The sequence below is a fragment of the Cetorhinus maximus genome, chromosome 16 (assembly GCF_964194155.1).
Source record: "Cetorhinus maximus chromosome 16, sCetMax3.hap1.1, whole genome shotgun sequence".
In the NCBI taxonomy this organism is placed as follows: Eukaryota; Metazoa; Chordata; class Chondrichthyes; order Lamniformes; family Cetorhinidae; genus Cetorhinus; species Cetorhinus maximus.
In genome coordinates this window covers 93,098,953-93,118,691 of record NC_135894.1, presented here as the reverse complement: position 1 = coordinate 93,118,691, position 19,739 = coordinate 93,098,953, and the positions used below count along the sequence as shown (strand labels likewise).

The following is a 19,739-nucleotide window of genomic DNA, read 5'->3' as shown; positions in this document are numbered from 1 at the left end:
CAAATGACCTGTATTTGTGATGTTGATTGAGGGATAAATATTGGCCGGGGCACCAGGGAGAGCTGTCCTCTGCTCTTCTTCAAGATAGTGCCATAGGATCTTTTACATTCACTTTAGAGAGCCTCAGTTTAACATATCATCTGAAAGATGTACATGAATGGCCATGCGTGAACAATGGACACCAAAGAGAAACTTGCAGCCTAAACCCAACATGAACCAGCACCTTGGGGAGGGGCAAGAGAATGAAATAATGTTGTGGTAAGGAAACTGTAAGTTGGTCATTTGACAGATAATACATTTAATTCTGCAGCTTCCCAACCCTGTTGCATGTGCTTTATTTTTCAGATTAAGTGTGCGGAGCTTTCTTTGCTGAAAGATGTGTATTACTTTACTTTAAACGCAGATTGTGAGTTCCAGATCCCACAACCATGACGAAGAGATCAGCAGAAATAGAAATAGAAATAGATGGCGAGGAGAAACGGCATTGCACAGAAGAGAGGTAAACTGGAAAATTGTTTCTAGAGCCCACACACACAATGGGTTTATTGTTCAGTACAATTGGTTGAATGTTGTAAGGATTCTTTTTGCTCAGTCACTTTTTTTTTTGATTTGTGTATTTTCTTTTGAAGGATAGAATTTTTTTTTAACTGCATGGAGAGGAATCATTTATTGCTGAGAAGTGGGGCATTTTTAGCAATGGGTATCAGCAGGGACAGAGCAAGTGTACAGTTAGATGCAGAGTGAAGCTCCTTCTCTGTTCCCAACAATGAGTCTTTACCATAAACTCAGAATTGTGCCTCCGATCACATTAGGGATATTTCTGCTTTTCTCAGCAGTCTCTTGATTTAGACTGCTAGCTGAGTGTGAAGTTTAGAGGCTGTTTTGTGCTATGGACTCTGACCATAAAATCCTGAATTTAAATTCCCATGCATCTTTTTGTTACAGGTCCTTTTAATATCAATCCCATATCTTCTTGTGATGTGAATCCTTCCATTTTGTGAGCAGTATTCCTTGAAGGGTTTTTTTTAATCCTTCAGTAACCTACTCCAACATCTGAGCACTTGGCTTATGTTCCCTTGCATGTAGAAGATTGAGGGTTGATCTGATCAAAGTGTACAAAATGTTACAACTATTTGATAGGGGAAGATGCAAGGAAACTATTCCCCCCCCCCCCTCCAAATGGGGGAAATCAAGAACAGGGGATCATAATCTTAAAGTAAGAACTAGACCGCTCAGAAGTGAAATCAAGAAGCACTTTCTCATACTAAAGGATAGTAAAAGTCTGAAATTCTCTTCCCCCAAAGGCTCTGAATGTGGGGAAGGGGTTGGCCATGAGGTGGGGGTTGGAGTGGGTGTGGGTGGTGGTGGTTTTTGTGTGGGTAGATTTTTGTTTGTTGAGGATCTCGAGCAATATGGAGCCACAGTGGGTAAATGAAATTAAGAAACAGATCAACTGTGATCTATTTGAATGGTGGAGCAGATTGAGGGGCTGAATAGCTTTCTATGAACAGATGAGGCCCGAGATGGGTTGTTGACGACAAACATCTGTGTTTTCCTCCTATTACATGGAAGGTGTATACAAAACTTTTTTAAAAATCCAATCTCAGTTGTTCATTTATAGAGCAAGCTTTTTTAAAAAGCTTCTTATCCCTTTTTATTTGCTTTTCAGCATTGCAGAGCAGACAGCCATCACCACAGCAGAGTTTGTGAGCCAGTCCATTGACATCAATGAGCCCGTTGGAAACCTCAAGAAGTTGTTAGAGCCACGTCTTCAGTGTTCTTTGGAAGCACACGAGATTTGTCTCCAAGACATTCTGGTAAAGAATAAGAAGATTTGATTAAAGTTTTATCAGGGGCGCCACAATGTTTTGAAGCATTGCATGCTGTGACAGTGGGGAAACATGGCTGTCCAGTTTCCTACACTAATGGGCCCCTAGTTCATGTTGCAGTATTGTGTGCACTAGGTGTTCCTCGGCAGGTGCCAGTCCACTGCAGTTATTCCTAGTACTTTCCTACTATTTTGCTTCAACGAGCTGTGGATAGAGGCTGAGAGCCACTTGCCCTCCCCTTCGCCACTGTCGGCACATAACCCAGGGCGATCAAAAGGAAAGTGAAAGGAGTCTAGTTTAAATAAAATGTCATGTGGGAAATCTTACACATTTGACTAGTATAGGAACCTGATGCTCATAGATCCTGTCCCTTACTAAGTTTTAAATTCCAAACACCCCACCTTTGCTGACTTCATTTGGCTCCTCCTCTTCCCAGCAGACCTATGCCTGAATCATCATCATCTCCATCAAGACCATTAAAAGCTTCTTCCAACCCTAGCACACCTCAAACTCTGTGCTTCCTCTGCTCCAGTATCGGAGCCTGAGACTTCAGCCATAACATTATAGGGGGGATGGTGGCTTAATTGTAATGTGACTGGATTAGTAATCCAGAGGCCCAGCTATTGCTGTGAGGACAAGGGCTCAAATCCCACCATGGTAGCTGGTGGAATTTAAATTCAATTAATACATCTGGAATTAAAAATTATTCTCAGTAAAGGAGACCATGGAACTATCATCGTCACAATTGTTGTAAAAACCCATCTGGTTCACTAATGCCCTTCAGGGAAGGAAATCTGCCGTCCTTACTTGGTCTGGCCTGTTTGTGACTCCAGATCCATTGCAATGTGGTTAACTCTAAACTGCCCTCTGAAATGGCATAGCAAGCCACTCAGTTCAAGGGCAATTAGGATGAGCAACAAAATGTTCTTCTCACCAGTGGCGCAAACATCCCATGAAAGAATAATAAAAAAAAGTTCCTACAATCTGCCTATATCTCTTGCAGTCTCCTTTTGCAATTCAACACTTCCTCAAAACTTGCTACTTTGACTGAGTTTGTTACCACCCTTAACTTCCTGCTCTAGTCCTACAACCCTAAATTAGCACCTTCCATTGCATGTATTTTTAATTCGTCTATAGGATGGCAAGGCCAGCATTTATTGCCCAAGCTTATACAACCAAATGTGGAATCACATAAAAGCCAGACCGGGTAAGAGCAGACATCCTTCCCTGAGTTATGAAGGATTTTGACGAAGTGAATAGCAAAGGACTATTTACTATGATTAGTGATCAGGGATCATCAATTTAAAATTGTTAGAGTGAGGAGAAATTTGAAGAGAAATTTTACACAGAGGGTTAATGGACGACAGGATACTTTACTATAGGGTGCTGCTGAGGAAGAGACCATTGCATTTTTTTAAGGGAAAAGCGGATAAATATTTGAAGCATCAGAAAATATAGAGGGTTATGGGGAGACAGCAGGGCAGAAGAATTAGTATGGGATTGCTTCAGTAGAGAGCCAGTACTTACACAGTGGGCCAAATGGTCTCCTTCGGTGCTGTAAACTTGAATGCTTCTAATTATTTTAGTAATCTTCCTTCGTTAAATTTGTCTGTTGCTGGGTGGAGATAGGAGAAAAGGTAACAGCAACTTGTTTTATATCTGAATGTTTTAAGGAGCTTTAAGAAGTCCCCTTTCCGGCAGAGAGTACTCCAGGTGCAATTGCTTTTACAGTGTGGACAGTAGTTCTCTGCCTCTAGTTCATTACTAGCTTCAACCTATACAACTATCAACTTTTCCTTCTTCAGTAGAATCATATCTAATGAATTAGATTTGGGATGTCTTTGAACCTAATAACGTTTCTTGCTTTGTCTGTCTCCTGTTATAGCTGGATCCTAACCGCAGTTTATTTGACCAAGGAGTGAAAACTGATGGCACTGTTCAACTCAGCGTGGAAGTCATTTCCAGACAAGGTAAGCTTGGTCTAAATCTTAGAACAGCTTGACCTTGCATTGCATGCTGTGTTCAAGGCCTAAGAACAGGCATATTTTTCCTATTCAGGAAGCATGACCTAACTAGACTGATTGTAGGGAGCCTAATCAGAAATTTATTGGCATGTTCCCAGATTGCGTTTTTTTTTTCCCTTTTACTTATTTGCTCTCCGCCTCCCCATCGGACTCCTCCGTCCAGCTGTCTGGAGCATTACTGGACTTGCATGAGGAGTGTGATCAGAATTGCATCTTAGCCCACCTATAATCCTGTAGAAATGGGACACTGATGCCACTGCTGGTGACAGCCCCAATTTAAATTTGCTGGGTTTGCCAAGGCTGGCTGCCAGGAAGACCCAAAAAAAAACCAGACAGCACTAACACAGATGTAAAAGCAGCTTTCCAGACTTTTCCCTGCAGGCTATGAATTTTTACAATCGCCATTTGTTTAGTCTCCCACTGCCTAGCCCAGGAGCACTGAGGCAATAGCAATTCTTCTGCAGAAGTCCTGGATGAGATCAATTAGCTTGGCCTAAACCAGAAACTGAGCTTGGTGCTTTCCTGGGATAAAACTACTGTTCTCTTGTATCAAATATGCAGCGCTGAAACAGGCCATTCAGCCCCACTGGTCGACAAGAGTCTCCTCCCACTCTTCATCTAAGCCCATCAATGTATCCTATTCCTTTCTACCTTGTAAGACTTCCTCTTAAATGCATCTATGCTATTCACTTCAGTTATTCTTGCAGTAGCTTGTTCCACATTCTCTCCACTTTCTGAATGAAGAAGTTCCTCACGTTCCCTTGTGATTTATTGGTGACTACTTATATTTATGGCCCCTAGTTTTGATATCTCCCCCACAAACGGAAACATGTTACCTATATCTAACCTATCAAACCCTTTCATAATTCAGCCTTCTCGAGGTGATAAGAGCCCCAGTTGTTCAGCCTTTCCTGATACATGTGAACTACTCGGTACTGGTATCAACTTTGTATATCTTTCTTCAGCTTTCTCCAGTGCGCCTCTATCCTTTGTGTAATATGGAGACTAGAATTGTTAGACCATCCCATGTGAGTTCTAACTGAGGTTTTATACAAGTTTAATCCATCTCTCTAGAAATGTTCCCTCAAGCTTTGTTATTTTTATGGCCTTATTAACTCGTGTCACTACTTTTCGTGATTTGGCTATCTACGCTTGTTATGACGTAGTAGATGATGTGTGCCAGGCAGACCAAATCTACACGGGAAACTTGATCACGCTATCACAATGGTTTTGCAATTTGTATTTATTACGAGAAGATTACTTTTGTTTAAGTGTTGTTACCTTTAGCAGGAGTGGAACCAAAGCTGAACATCCTGGAGATTGTTAAGCCTGTTGAAACGGTTGAGGTCGTTATTGACCCCGATGCAACACATCAAGCGGGTGCCGAGGCCCAGCTTGTGGAGGAAGCACAAGTGATAACGTTGGACGGCTCAAAGCAACTGACAGCAATTCCAGACGAGACTTCTGAGCAAGTGACACGATGGGCTGCAGCCCTCGAGGGTTATCGGAAAGAGCAGGAGCATCTTGGCATACCATATGGTATGGAACTGACTTTACTTAATTATATATAAGTAGAATGTACAGCACAGAAACAGGACACTTGGCCCAACTGGTTTATGCTGGTGATTATGTTGCACATGAACCTCCTCCCACCTTACCTCATTACACTCTATTAATCTATCCTTCTATTTCTTTCTCAATACTTCTTTAGCTTCCCATCACTGCTATTATCCTCAACTACTCCATGTGGTATCAAATGGAGCAGTCAAGTAAACTCCCCTTCCTTGATGTACCAGTTGAGAAATCTGTCAGGGGTTCTCTACCACGGTCTACCACAAGCTTACCTTCACTGGTCAATGTACGCATTGGGATTCTTACAGTTTCACACGTTATAAGATCGGTCTTGTCAGCAACCTTGTAAATAGGGACAAAGTCATTTGTTCACCAGGCAAGCTTGATGCTGAAATAGGGGGCATCAAAGGCATCCTGGGGGATAATGGCTACCCTGATCAGGTCAGTTCGCACTCTATATCACACAAACTCACAAATGGGCCTAAGGCCGTCATTTTCAGCCTTGAAAAATGCCCAGTCTACCCCGGATTACCCTGGAAGGGCAAGGTATCTCAAAATTTGAACAACAGGTGAAGCTAGCTGGTTCACGATGCTACTATGCAGTAGCAACACAAGTGGTATTCTCCACTAACAGGATGCTGCCGTCAAGCCAAAAAGACATTCTGTCTATCACACAAATGAATATGTGCTATATGAATTTCAGTGCCAATGTGATGCTAGGTATGTGGGCCATACATCCCAAATCCAGCGGATTGTATCAAGCAGCATGTCCCAGCCGCTGTTCACAACGGGCAAGGTACAGACTGAACCTAACCAGTCAGTGCTTGTAAAACTCAAAACTCAGTGTCCAACATTAGATGTGATTCCGTGATTGGATAACATTTGCTAAATATCCCTCATTGTGCTAAGAATTATGCAGACGCCAATTTAAGATTGTCAGTGTAGCGCATTTGCATGTACTGGAAGCTACATATCTCAAGCCCTGTTCTTTGCAAGCAGAAAGAACATGTACACACATTGCACCTGTTTCAGCTAAACAAAATAAGTGACAGCCATTTGCTGACTCATTCCTCAGGGCAATGCCTTGACCAATTTTTTTTTAATTCATTTACGGGATGTGGGTGTCGCTGGCTAGGCCAGCATTTATTGCTCATCCCTAATTGCCCTTGAGAAGGTGGTGATGAGCTGCCGCCTTGAACCGCTGCAGTCCCTGTGGTGTAAGTACACCCACAGTGCTGTTAGGTAGGGAGTTTCAGGATTTTGACCCAGCGACAGTGGATCAGTGACAGCAATCCATGTCCAAATGGAGCATGACCTGGACAATATCCAGACTTGGGCTGATAAGTGGCAAGTATTGTTTGTGCCACACGAGTGCGAGGCAATGATCATCTCCAACAAGAGAAAATCTAACCATCACCCCTTAACGTTCACTGGAATTACCATCGCTGAATTCCCCCACTGTCAACATCCTGGGGGTTACCATTGACCAGAAACTGAACTGGACCAGTGATATAAATACTGTTTTCTATAAGAGCAGGTCAGAGGCTAAGAATCCTTGCTGCATTTGAACATGGACTGCTTCAGCATCTGAGGAGTTGCAAATGGTGCTGAACATTGTGCAATCATCAGCAAACATCCCTGCCTTGGTGATGGAAGGAAGGTCATAGATGAAGCAGCTGAAGATGGTGACACAAGGACACAACTCTGAGGAACTCCTGCAGTGATGTTCTGGAGCTGAGATAATTGACCTCCACAACCACAACCACCTTCCTTTGTGCTAGGTATGACTCCAACCAAGGAGTTTTCCCACTGATTCCCATTGGCTCCAGTTTTGCTAGGACGCAAACCCTGCTTGGCAGTTAACTCTCAGTCACCATCAATTGGTGCTTTCTTCTTGGCAACCGCCTCTACCAATCAGAGTCTACTAGCCAACCAATCAGCACTCTTCTCATACAGTATAAATTGTTGTTTTCCCCTTGTGTTGATATTCTTGCGAAGTGTCATGATGAGTGCCAGACGAAAAACTTCAAGTTTTTTTTTTCCAGCAATACTTAAGTTCCATACTATCAAACGACTGTTGGTCTCACATTCCTGAGATGTATAAATGTGCTGTGTTTATGTTTTTTTAAATGCCTTGCTGGATCATGGTGAGACATCAATTGCTGGGGCATGGAAATCTTTCTATTTTGGGGATTTCAGTGCCTAATTCGAGCATTCCATATTGGATGCCCTAGATTGTGGTGTAGAAGTCGACACAGCATATAAGAGGACCTTGGTTTTTCAGTGACAAGAAGCAAGCTCAGGCCTATACTCAGCGTATAAGTTGACCCTCCATTTTTCAGCTAATTAATGCATATTTAGGCCTATACTCACATTGGGAGTTGGCCTCAATTTTTCAGCTAGGAAATACATATTTAGGTTCTACTCACCTTATATGTGGGTACACAAGACTAAGCAGGCAATATGGGCCTGTTGCCAAGGAGATGTGTGGGAATTTAAGGCCTGTGCACCTAGATCAGGTCGTGCATGGCGACTGGCGAACAGAAATGGGCCTTCCCGCACGCCATGAACTATGGTACTTGCTCAAGTAACTTTCACACCACATAGGTTCCAGACAATGACCATCTCCAACAAGAGAAAATCTAACCATCCTTCCCTTGACATTCAATGACACTGAATCCCCTACAGTCAACATCCTGGGGGTTACCCTTGTCCGGAAACTGAACTGGACTGTTACTGTGGCTACAAGAGCAGGTCAGAGGCTGGGAGTTCTGTGGTGAGTAACACAGTTTCTGTCTCCACAAAGTTGTCCACCATCTGCAAGGCACAAGTAGGGTCTGCGATGGAATACTGTCCATTTGCCTGGATGAACAAAGAGCCAATAACACTCGAGAAGCTTGACACTGTTCAGGACAAAGCCCGTTTGATCAACACCCCCTTTCACCGCCTTAAACCTTCACTCCCTCCACTACTGATGCACAGTGGCAGCAGTGTGTACCATCTACACGATGCACTCGCCAGGCCTCCTTCGGCAGCATCTTCCAAATCTGCGACCTCTACCACCTGGAAAGACAAGGACAGCTGATGCATGGGGCACCCAACACCTGTAAGTTCCCCTCCAAGCCACACACCATCCTGACTTGGAACTATCTCACCATTTCTCCACTGTCACTGGGTCAAAATCCTGGAATCCCTCCCTAACAACAATGTGGGTGTTCCTAAACCCTGTGGACTGCAGTAATTCAAAAAGGCATCTCTCCACCACTACCTAACTTGAGGGCAATTTGGGACAGGCAACAAATGCTGGCCTAGCCCACAACGCCAACATCTCATGAAAGAATTAAAAACAAAGTAGAGCTGCCTTTACTTTACCCCTATAATGTGAACATTGTCCCCATTCTGCAATAACTCCTTACTAATATACTAGCTTAGGAATTTTCTATTTCAGTATCAGATGTGCAGGGGCTTTCTGAATAAAATTGGCAATTTAGAGGTAGTTTCCTGCTGCAATCCAGGCATAACCTGTCCAAACTCCTTTAGAGCAGGATCTTACAACGAACAGACACTGTATGAAAGAATTAAAAACAAAAACAAAGTAGAGCTGCCTTTCCTTTGCCCCTATAATGTGAACATTTCCCCCATTATGCAAAAACTCCTTACTAATATACTAGTTTAGCAATTTTCACTTTGCATTCACTTTGATTTCTTCTTGGCAGTATTTATTATTTAGAATAAAATACCAGAACAGCAACAACTTGAATTTTAACACCACCTTTAATGTAGTAAAGTTTTCAGTACTAACTGACTGTAAACATTTTACAGGAGGCAGCCTATAAGTCAACTGATATCTGGAGTTATTTATGGTCGCCATTGTAAAATTTTCCTTTGCTAGATTTTTCTTCCTGTCCTCCCTTCTTCCTCTTCCTAAATTCGTGCTGTTTCCCTAGCCAAGGAATTGGGTTGGAAATCTGTTCTCTGGCCACTGCCCCAAGCAGTGATTGATGGATAATAGGGCTATCTGACTCCCAATTTTAGCCTTGTGAGAAAGCATCCACCTTTCACTTCCAACTCTATTACAACATCCGAATTGAGGTCAGGAGCCCTCTGTCTGGTGGGAAATGCAGAATTAATCCATATCCTGGCACTCAGGCAGAGTGCATTAGTGTTTAAATGTGTTACACTATTTGACTGAAGCATTACATTGTTGTTATCTTTTCTCTACACGACCCCCGCCCCAAGAGTTGTTTCATTGAGCTGGCTAACATTAACCAGGATCGAGATGCTTCATTTGGTCTCATTGCCCCAGACTAGGACTAGAAAATGTCCATGGGTTCTCTGTTTCACTCGCAAGCAAGCAACTGCCACTGAAAATGTATTTGAGGATAGGATCAAGCTCTGCTATACAGCCTCTCCTAGTTAAATGGTCTGTTGAAACTCACAGCTGAGGCAGGCAAATAATGGCCAGTTGAGTGCAGTATCAAATGATGACTGCTGGTGTATGGCTCCCTGGGTGTCAGTGAGTCAACCACTTGGCTGGGGAAGGAAGAGGAGAATTAGAATCAAACCATCAATTTAGAAAATGCTTGTATTTGTCCACTTCTCTTTTCTAAAAGCCATGTAGGAGTTTCAGCAATTCCCACAGTGACTCATTACCATCAGCTGCATGTCCTCGACCTCTACAACATGACCTATCTCTCCAAGTGTCACAGTCAGCAATTGTGGAAATTTAGCCAGTTTTGTCTCCATCTCTTGACAATATATACATTTTTTTTTTATCCCCATCTGTTAAGACTAGGGAGATAACGTCACAAGATTTTAACAGTCCAGGCCAGAACACCAGGTTCTCACCAACTTGCTAAATGACTTCCTGTCTCACTTTCTAATCAGTGTATCATAGCAGATGCTCGCATCAATTTTTTTATTTTTATTATTCATTTATGGGATGTGGGCATCGCTGGCTAGGCCAGCATTTATTGCCCATTCCTAATTGCCCTTGAGAAGGTGTGCTGAGCTGCCGCCTTGAACCGCTGAAGGTCCATGGGCTGTAGGTATACACAAACTGCTGTTAGGGAGGGAGTTCCAGGTTTTCGACCAAGCGACAGTGAATCAGTGGCGATATATTTCTAAGTCAGATCGGTGAGTGGTTTGGAGGGGAACTTCCAGGTGGTGATGTTCCCATGTGTCTGTTGCCCTTGTCCTTCTGGATGGTAGCGGTTGTGGGTTTGGAAGGTGCTGTCTTGGTGAGTTTCTGCAGTGCATCTTGCAGATGGTACACACTGCTGCCACTGTGCATCAGTGTTGGAGGGAGTGGATGGGTTTCCAACCAAGCAGGCTGCTTTATCCTGGATGGTGTCAAACCTTTGGAGTTTTGGGCAAATGAAAAATATTCCACCACACTCCTGACTTATGCCTTGTAGATGGTGGACAGACTTTGGGCAGTCAGGAGGTGAGCTACTTGCCACAGGATTCCTAGCCTCTGATCTGCTCTTGTAGCCACAGTATTTATATGGCTAGTCCAGTTCCGTTTCTGGTCAATGGTAACCCCCAGGATGTTGATAGTGGGGGATTCAATGATGATAATGCCACTGAATGTCAAGGGACGATGGTTAGATTATCTCTCGTTAGAGATGGTCATTGCCTGGTACTTGTGTGGCGCAAATGTTACTTGCCACTTCTCAGTCCCAAGCCTGGATATTGACCACATCTTGCTGGATTTGGACATGGACTTCTTCAGTATTTGAGAAGTTGCAAATGATGCTGAACATGTGCAATCGTCAATGAACATCCGCACTTCTGACCTTATGATGGAAGGAAGGTCATTGACGAAGCAGCTGAAGATGGTTGGACCGAGGACACTACCCTGAGGAACTCCTGCAGTGATATCTTGGAACCGAGATAATTGACCTCCAATACCTAAGACCATTTTCCTTTGTGCTAGGTATGACTCCAACCAGCGGAGAGTTTCCCCCCTGATTCCCATTGACTCCAGTTTTATTAGGGCTCCTTGATGCCACACTCTCAGATGCTGGCTTGATGTCAAGGGCAGTCACTCTCACCTAACCTCTGGAGTTCAGCTCTTTTGTCCATGTATGACCGAAGGCTATAATGAGGTCAGGAGCTGAGTGGCCCTGGCGGAACCCAAACTGGGCGTCAGTGAGCAGGTTATGCTAAGCAGGTGCCGCTTGATGGCACTGTTGATGACCCCTTCCATCAGTTCACGTGATGGAGAGTAGACTGATGGGGCGGTAATTGGCTGGGTTGGATTTGACCTTTTTGTGTACAGGACATACCTGGGCAATTTTCCACATAGCCGGGATGTTGTAGCTGTACTGGAACAGCATGGCTCGGGGCACGGCAAGTTCTGGATCATCCACTCGGCACTGCTGGCTGAAGATTGTTGCAAATGCTTCAGCCTGATCTTTTGCACTGATGTGCTGGGCTCCTCCATCATTGAAGGTGGGGATATTTGTGAAGCCTTCTCCTCCAGTGAGTTGTTTAATTGTCCACCACCATTCACAACTGGATGTGGCAGGACTGTAGAGCTTAGATCTGATCCGTTAGCTGTGGGATCACTTAGCTCTGTTTATCACTTGCTGCTTATGCTGCTTGGCATACAAGTAGTCCTGTGTTGTAGCTTCACCAAGTTGACACGTCATTTTTAGGTATGCCTGGTGCTGCTCCTGGCATGTCCTCCTGCATTCTTCATTGGACCAGGGTTGACCCCTTGGCTTGGTGGTAATGGTAGAGTGGGGGATATGCCGGGCCATGAGGTTACAGATTGTAGTTGAGTGCAATTCTACTGCTGCTGATGGCCCATAGTGCCTCACGAATGCCCAGTCTTGAGTTGCTAGATCTGTTCGAAATCTATCCCATTTAGAACAGTGGTAGTGCCACACAACACAATGGAGGGTATCCTCAATGTGAAGACAGGGCTTCGTCTCCACAAGGACAGTGCAGTGGTCACTCCTGCCAATACTGTCGTGGACTGATGCACCTACAGCAGGTAGGTTGGTGAGAATGAGATCAAGTATGTTTTTCCCTCTTGTTGGTTCCCTCACCACCTGCTGCAGACCCAGTCTAGCAACTATGTCCTTTAGGACTCGGCCAGTTTGGTCTGTACTGATGCTACTGACCAACTCTTGGTGATGGACGGTGAAGTCCCGCACCCAGAGTACATTCTGTGTCCTTGCCACCGTCAGTGCTTCCTCCAAGCGCATTTTATCATGGAGGAGTATTGATCGATCAGCTGAGGGGGGTCGGTCCGTGGTAATCAGGAAAAAATTTCTTTGCCCATGTTTGACCTGATGCCACGAGACTTGATGTGGTCCGAAGTCAAGGTTGAGGACTCCCAGGGCAACTCCCTCCCGACTGTATACCACTATGCAGCCACCTTTGCTGGGTCTGTCCTGCCGGTGGGACAGGACATACCCAGGGATGGTGATGGTGGTGTCTGGGACATTATCTGTAATATAGTCATCTTCACAGAATCACATGTCAGGTTGTCGCTTGACTAGTCTGTGAGATAGCTCTCCCAATTTTGTCACAAGCCCCCAAATGTTAACCAGGAAGACCGCAGCGTTGACAGGGCTGAGTTTGCCATTGTCGTTTCCAGTGCCTAGGCCGATGCCTGATGGTCCCACGGTTTCATTCCTTTTAGACTCTTTAACAGTTTGATACAACTGAGTGGCTTGCTAGGCCATTTCAGAGGGCAGTTAAGAGTTAACCACATTGCTGTTGGTCTGGAGTCACATGTAGGCTAGACTAGCTAAGGACAGCAGGTTTCCTTCCCTAAAGGACATTAATGAACCAGATGGGTTTTTCCTGGCAATCAACAGTGATTTCGTGTTCATCATTTGGACTTTTATTTCCAGATTTTTTTCTGTTATTGAATTCAAATTCCACCAACTGCAGTGGTGGGATTCGAACCCTGAGTCTCTGGATTGCTAGTCTGGTGACAATACCAGTGCCACCTCCGGCTTAAAAGTCACAAAGTTCAAAATGCTTTTTTGGTTTCATTCCCATTATTTTTATTCCTTCTTGGGGTGTGAACATCGCTGGTAAGATCAGCATTTATTGTCCATCCCTGATTGCCCTTGAGAAGTTAGTGGCGAGCCATTTTCTTGAACTGCTGCAGTCCATGTGGTGCAGGTATGCCCACAGATTAGAATTGAAGGCCCTCCCTTGATGCGTCCGCCTCCTTTCTGCCTCTGCCCAAGTTAAGCCCAGGGTGGGAAGGCTCATGGATTGCCTTCCCACCCTGACGCCAATTGAGCACCATAACTGGGTATTCAACCAGTGGCAGGTGGGGCTGTCACCATGCAGGCAGCCTGAAATGCGGGTTCCCAGGAGAGGCCCTCAGTCAAAGACACACAGTGCCTAATTGAGGGACCCAGTGTTGGAAAGTGAAGTGCCTGCTGAGAGCCATGGCCCTGCCCTTTCTTTTCAGCCTCCCTGCCCCCACAACCCCCATCCTGCTCTTGCTCATCTTTGGCCTGGGGTCCCTCGTCAATCCTAGGCCTCTGGTGGATGCATTACCGGCAGCTCCCATCGCTTCTCTGGATATCGTCCCCGCCCAGGTCCTTGATCCTGACTGAAACTTAACATGACTGGCCCTCCCCAAAGGAGGCGACGCAGGGCTCTCGCCTGCTCTCGAACCATTGGGTGAGATCCCTGTCGCCTGGATTAAGTGCCACCCACAGCGTTGTTGGTGAAGGATTACTGACCATGCGTAGTGGTGGATTTATTCCGAAGCTGGCATGTTGTTGGGCAGGAGGCCACTTGTATATGGGGAGGAAATCCTTCACAAATCTATCCTCAGTTTACACAAAGCCCACTTCCGTCACTCTGACTGTAGTGCAGAATATATCTGGTGTTACTGCTATAGTCTCGCTTTTTGTTTTCATCAAAAACTTTCCCACTTCTTGTAGGAGAGCCTTTGCTCCTTGAAGCTGACGTTTCTATCTAGCTAATTTAAGAATTTTTTTTTAATTCCTCTCCCCAGTGTATGTAGGGCTTCATCTGAGCTCTTCTTTTGTGCCGTGGCTCTCCCCTCCCTCCCTCGCAAAACTTTCAACGGTCCCACTTACAATATCTCCACCGTTCTCACCAGTATTGGCTGTTCTCTGAGCTGTGTTACAGTTGTAGAGATTATGTACAAAATAGCTCCTCAAAAGCTGTGCGTTTAAATAGAACGTTCCGAGAACTGACACCCTTCTACATGCGTTTCATTTGGTTGTGTGTCTGTATTTTTTTTTCTTGTTTTAGATCCAATTCAATGGTCAGTGGACCAGGTGTTGCATTGGGCCGTGTGGGTAATGAAGGAGTTCGCCATGATTGACGTGGATGTGAAGGATCTGAACGTTCTGGGGAAAGACCTGTGTGGCCTCAGCCAGGAAGAATTCCTGCAGAGAGTACCAAAAGGAGAAATTCTGTGGAGCCATTTGGAATTACTAAGGAAATGTGAGTAAATCTCGGTGTAATGAGTGTTTTTGTCAGATGACTGAAAATTAGAATTTTGATCAATGAACTTTCTTTGAAAGAGAGTCACATTGTGTCACTTCAAATTGTGTAACCAAATTGACACAAACCCCACATTAGCTGTACCTGTCCTGCTTTTAGCCACAAACATGTTTCACCTCCACTTTTGCCTCCAGTTTCTTTCCACTAAGTTCAGATTTTTGTTCACTTTCTATTTTGTCCCATTTATTTTTTTCTCGCTCTGTTGCCCATTGCCCAATGTTTAGTTTTGAATAATCGTTTTTGCCGCTAATACAAGAAAAAGAAGGAAGAACAGAGGCCATGATGTTGACAGGCTTTCCAAATTCAGGTGTTGCCACTGTCCCAGCTCAGTAGCGCCTCACACTCACACACGCTGGATGCTGGAGTTCTCCCTACAGAAGCCCGACAGCATTTTGTAGACTGGCCATTGTGTGTGGATAGCACCACAGCTAATCCTGGTCTTGTCAAACATGCATGCAATATATTTTGAATCCATCCTTGCAAAATGGGCATTGCTGGCATGGCCAACATTTATATCCATCCCTGATTCCCCCTTAAGAAGCTAGTGCTGAACCGCTGCCTTGAATCATTGCAGTCAATGTGGCAAAGTTACTCCCATACTCATAACTAAATAGACAGTTCCAGGATTTTGATCCAACGACAACGAAAAAAGAGTGATGTTTTGTCCAAGTCTGGTACCGTAACTTCAAAGGGAACTTGAAAGCAATGGTGTTCCTATACCCTGTTGCCCTTGTCCTTCTAGGTGGTGCAGGTCGCAGATTTGGGACCTACTGTCAAATAGATGTGTGAGTGTACTAAAAAACGTGTATTTCCCTGTGCCGTGACCCTGACTGGTTCTTCACCTCCATCACCCCTGCCGCCCCCTAGTACCCCCTGCCCCACCCATAAATATCCACATTGAACTGTTGACCCTAATTCCAGCATCTCCGTCTCCCTTGCTGAGCACAGAACTCAGCACAGAGCTGTGATTGAAGCTAACACTTTCACTGATTAATTAAAATCTTGTACTCATAACAGAATTTAATTTTGTGTTTGGGGTATAATGAATTACTTTGGCAGATGTTTCTATAGAATAAGATTAAAATGCTTTGATAAATGAATGAATGAAGCCTGTTTCTGCCTTCCAGACGTGTTAGCAAGCCAGGAGCACACAGGTGAAATAGCAACCGTCACCATTGACCAACGTGAGTACTTGACTCGAGTGCTTTCCACATTAGGAAGAGAATGTATGTTGTGTATCTGTTGTTTATTTAAATCTTTAACTCATGATTACCCTCCCTCTGCTCATTTGATCAATGCACAGCCATGTTTTACAATGGTTCTGTATTGATTTTCACAGGCTTTCAACTACCATCAACCGTGTTAATGACTCTCTGAATAAGGCTTTTAAATTTGCTGGTGATTTGTTATTATCTAGTTCACAAGCTTAAGACTGTATTGTGTTTTTATTGTGATGGTATTTTGGGGGCTACGTTTTGCACTTCCACCATTTTTATATTTGGCCCCATGCGTATATGACGACTGAGACCTATTTGTGTTACATGAGATTATGGTATTTTTGGTGTTTGAGGATCACGTTAAATTAGTCCTTCCAGTTTACCATGAAAACCAGAAATCTAGGCTTGGGCTATTGCTCAAACCAAGGTGTTTGCACACAACTGTAGCTGTGGTATATGTGCAAATGGTTAGGATGTTGTGCCACAGCGATCCCTTGAGATGGTTATTTATGTTCACTGAAAATGAGTTGAGTCTAGTTTCACGCACATCCCTTGGAGCCAAAATCGAGATCAGACTTTCATTGCATCAGTCTGGCTTGGATTCCAATGTTGTCACTTGTTCAGTCTGTTGAATATTGTTGCAAGCAGCAAGTTTATTTTAAAGCACCGTGAGCCTCCCCTTGTGGAATGCTTCCAAGTGAACCTTTCGGAAAGAGTAAATGACCCTTGAGGAGCGTGGTGTTTCTTTTGATAAATTGCAGCTTAGTCTTGAATTTTGCTTTTAAAAAAAATTAAATTAATGTTCTAGTATAAGGCCGAATAAATGCAATAGCTACAGAGAGTATTTACACTTGTGACAAAGAGCAAATCTAGAGCCCATCGGAATAAGATAGCCATCAAGAAATCACTTGGGGAATTCAGAAGAAATTCCTTTACCTAGAGATTGGTGAGAATGCGTAACTTGATGCCACAAGGAATAGCTGAGGTGAAGAGTATAGATGCATTTAAGAAGAAATGAGAGATAAGCACATGAGGAAGAAGGGAATAGAGCGTCATGCTAATAGTGAAATGTAAGAAAAATGCAAGAAGGCTCGAGTGGAGCCTAAACACTGGCCTGGCCCAGTTGGGCCAAATGGCCTGTTTCTGTGCTGTGTATTCTATGTATGGTAGCAAAGTACCATTTAAGTGGATAAAGGTATGATTATGGCATGAGATAAAGCTGGAGAGGAGGCAACTCAAGAATAAACACAAGCAATTGAGCCGAATGGCAAAAATACCATGCAGCAACGCTCGGAGTGTGATGTACTGTTTGTAATAGTAGTAGTGTTTTGCCATAGACCATACAGTACGTTATTCTGCTATGGTGAACCTGTGTTTAAAGCATCCTGTGCCTCTAAGGCCACAGTCTACTTTCTGTAAGTAAGCACTGCCTGGGGTCATTCAAACTTTGATTGTTCTTTAGTGGAGTAAGATTGGAAGATTGCTTGTAAATTTTCAGCTCCAGGTCATGAAAACGCTTTTTTATTCTTTTGAAGTGTGACAGACATTGTCGATTTTTATAAGAGTTTCTGCATTGTGCTGCTGAAAGGGGAAAGCGCCGTTGGAATTTAAGTACCTTGTCAGGTGTCTTTGTAATAAACGAACACAGTTCTGTAAATTATGGATTTCATTTTGTGAGTTAAGCATTGCCAGGAATAGTAGGATTGAGGTTCTGTGCACCCTCTGCCTGATGCAGCTCTCTTAAACTTGATGCTTTCTTTTCAGCTGTCCAAATAATTCCTGCAACCGTGCAGTCGTCAGCTCCCACCACCATCAAAGTCTTCACCGGAACACCCAAGTCTGCCAAAGTTCCACGTGCTCCAAGGATCTCTGGTGAAGACAGAAGCTCACCTGGGAATAGGACAGGTAAGAAGAGATTGGTGCAGCAAATGGGTTTTAATGATAAAGCAATGATCCTTGCAATATAAGGTTACTATAGTGTTAATAGGAGCAAGAATTGTCTATTCAGCCCCTTGTACATGGTCCGCTATTCAGTTGGCTCATTGCTCCATTTACACAAGTTTCCTTTTTCTTTCCTGCCTGAATCTTCTAGTATTCCAACTCCGGGCATTGTGCATTTGCCCCAGCCAACATTTCGTTCACGCTATTAATGACAGAGTCTTTAGGTAACTCTGTTCCATTTCCTACTGTATCGATTGATCTTCAAAATGTGGTCTTTTGTTCACACAACCCCCATTCCCTCTCCCCACAATTGATGATAGAACCTTTAGGTGCCTCAGTTCCTTATCCTCTTCATTTCTCTCTTCACCTTTAAAAACATTTGTGGAGCCCATCTTTTTGGATGCGCTGTTGGCCATTTTTCCAATCTTTTCCACTGTGGCTTAGTGCCTGTCCCTTTTATGCCATTCAATTATTTCCCCCCTCCCTTCCTTCTGTAAAATTTCCTGGGATGTTTTCCCATGTTGAAGATGCTACATTAATGCAAGATGTACATTTCTGTACCCTAAAAAAATTTACAGCCCAGAAAAGACATGATGGGCTGAATGGCCTCCTCCTGTTCCCCACAAAGGTTGATACATAAGGTAGGGGCTCATGGAGTTGAGGTAATTTTTTAGCATGGATGGAGAATTGGTTAACGAACATGAAATAGAGAGTAGGGATAAACGGGGCACTTTAAAGTTGGCAGGCGGAGTGCCGCATATGGATCAGTGCTGGGCCTCTACTATTTACAGTCTATATTAACTTAAATGAAGTTAACTGATAATGCAAAGATAGCTTGGAATGTAAGCTGTGAGGAGAACACAGAAACCGCAAAGAAATATTGACAAGTCAAGTGAGTGAGCAAAAAGGTGGCAGATGGACTCTAATGCAGGGAAGTGTGAAGTTATTCACTTTGGTAGTAAGAATAGAAAAGCAGAATTTTTTTTAAGGTGTGAAACTTCTAAATGTTGATGCTCGGAGAGACTTGTGTATACTCATACAAGGGCCACAAAGTTAGCATGCAACTACAGCAAGCAATTCAGAAGGCAAATGGCATGTTGACCATTATTGCAAGGGGGATTGGAGTACAGGAATAAGGAAGTCTTGCTACAATTGTACAGAGCTTTGTACAGAAACCACACCTGGAATACTCTGCACAGTTTTGATCTCTATATCTAAGGGAAGAAATACTTGCCTCAGAGGCAGCAGAGGTTCACTAGATCAGTCGCTGAAGTGAGAGGGTTATCCTATTATGAGAGGCTCAGTAAGGGGGAGGTGATGTTGTAGGGTATTGTCGCTGGACTAATAATCCAGAGACCCAGGGACCCGGGTTCGAATCCCGCAATGGCAGATGCAATAAAAATCTGGAATTAAAAAGAGTAAGTTTAAAAAGCCTAATGATGACCATGAAATCATTGCCGATTGTTGTAAAAACTCATGTGATTCACTAATGTCCTTTAGGGAAGGAAATCTGCTGAGCTTAGCTGGTCTGGCCTACAGCAATGTGGTTTACTCTTAAATGCCCTCTGAAAAGGGCAATTAGGGATGGGCAATAAATGCTGGCATCCATGGGATGTGGGCATTTATTGCTGTCCTGA

The 19,739-nt window shown here is 43.9% G+C and overlaps 1 protein-coding gene across 10 annotated transcripts in view; it reads left to right on the top strand.

Annotated features, from left to right (window-relative positions):
* gabpa (GA binding protein transcription factor subunit alpha) overlaps nucleotides 1-19,739 on the top strand; it is a 50,841-nt gene that overhangs the window by 18,703 nt on the left and 12,399 nt on the right. For 3 of the 10 annotated variants that reach the window (XM_078560356.1, XM_078560360.1, XM_078560358.1), the window contains 7 exons: nucleotides 404-499; nucleotides 1,670-1,817; nucleotides 3,715-3,799; nucleotides 5,141-5,392; nucleotides 14,690-14,884; nucleotides 16,072-16,128; nucleotides 17,926-18,066. In XM_078560356.1, coding sequence (XP_078416482.1) covers nucleotides 429-499; nucleotides 1,670-1,817; nucleotides 3,715-3,799; nucleotides 5,141-5,392; nucleotides 14,690-14,884; nucleotides 16,072-16,128; nucleotides 17,926-18,066 — 949 coding nt within the window. In that variant the 5' untranslated portion in view covers nucleotides 404-428. Of the gene's footprint in view, nucleotides 1-345; nucleotides 500-1,669; nucleotides 1,818-3,714; nucleotides 3,800-5,140; nucleotides 5,393-14,689; nucleotides 14,885-16,071; nucleotides 16,129-17,925; nucleotides 18,067-19,739 lie in introns of all 10 variants that reach the window. The other 7 variants (XM_078560362.1, XM_078560366.1, XM_078560364.1 and 4 more) reach the window with 3 other exon arrangements.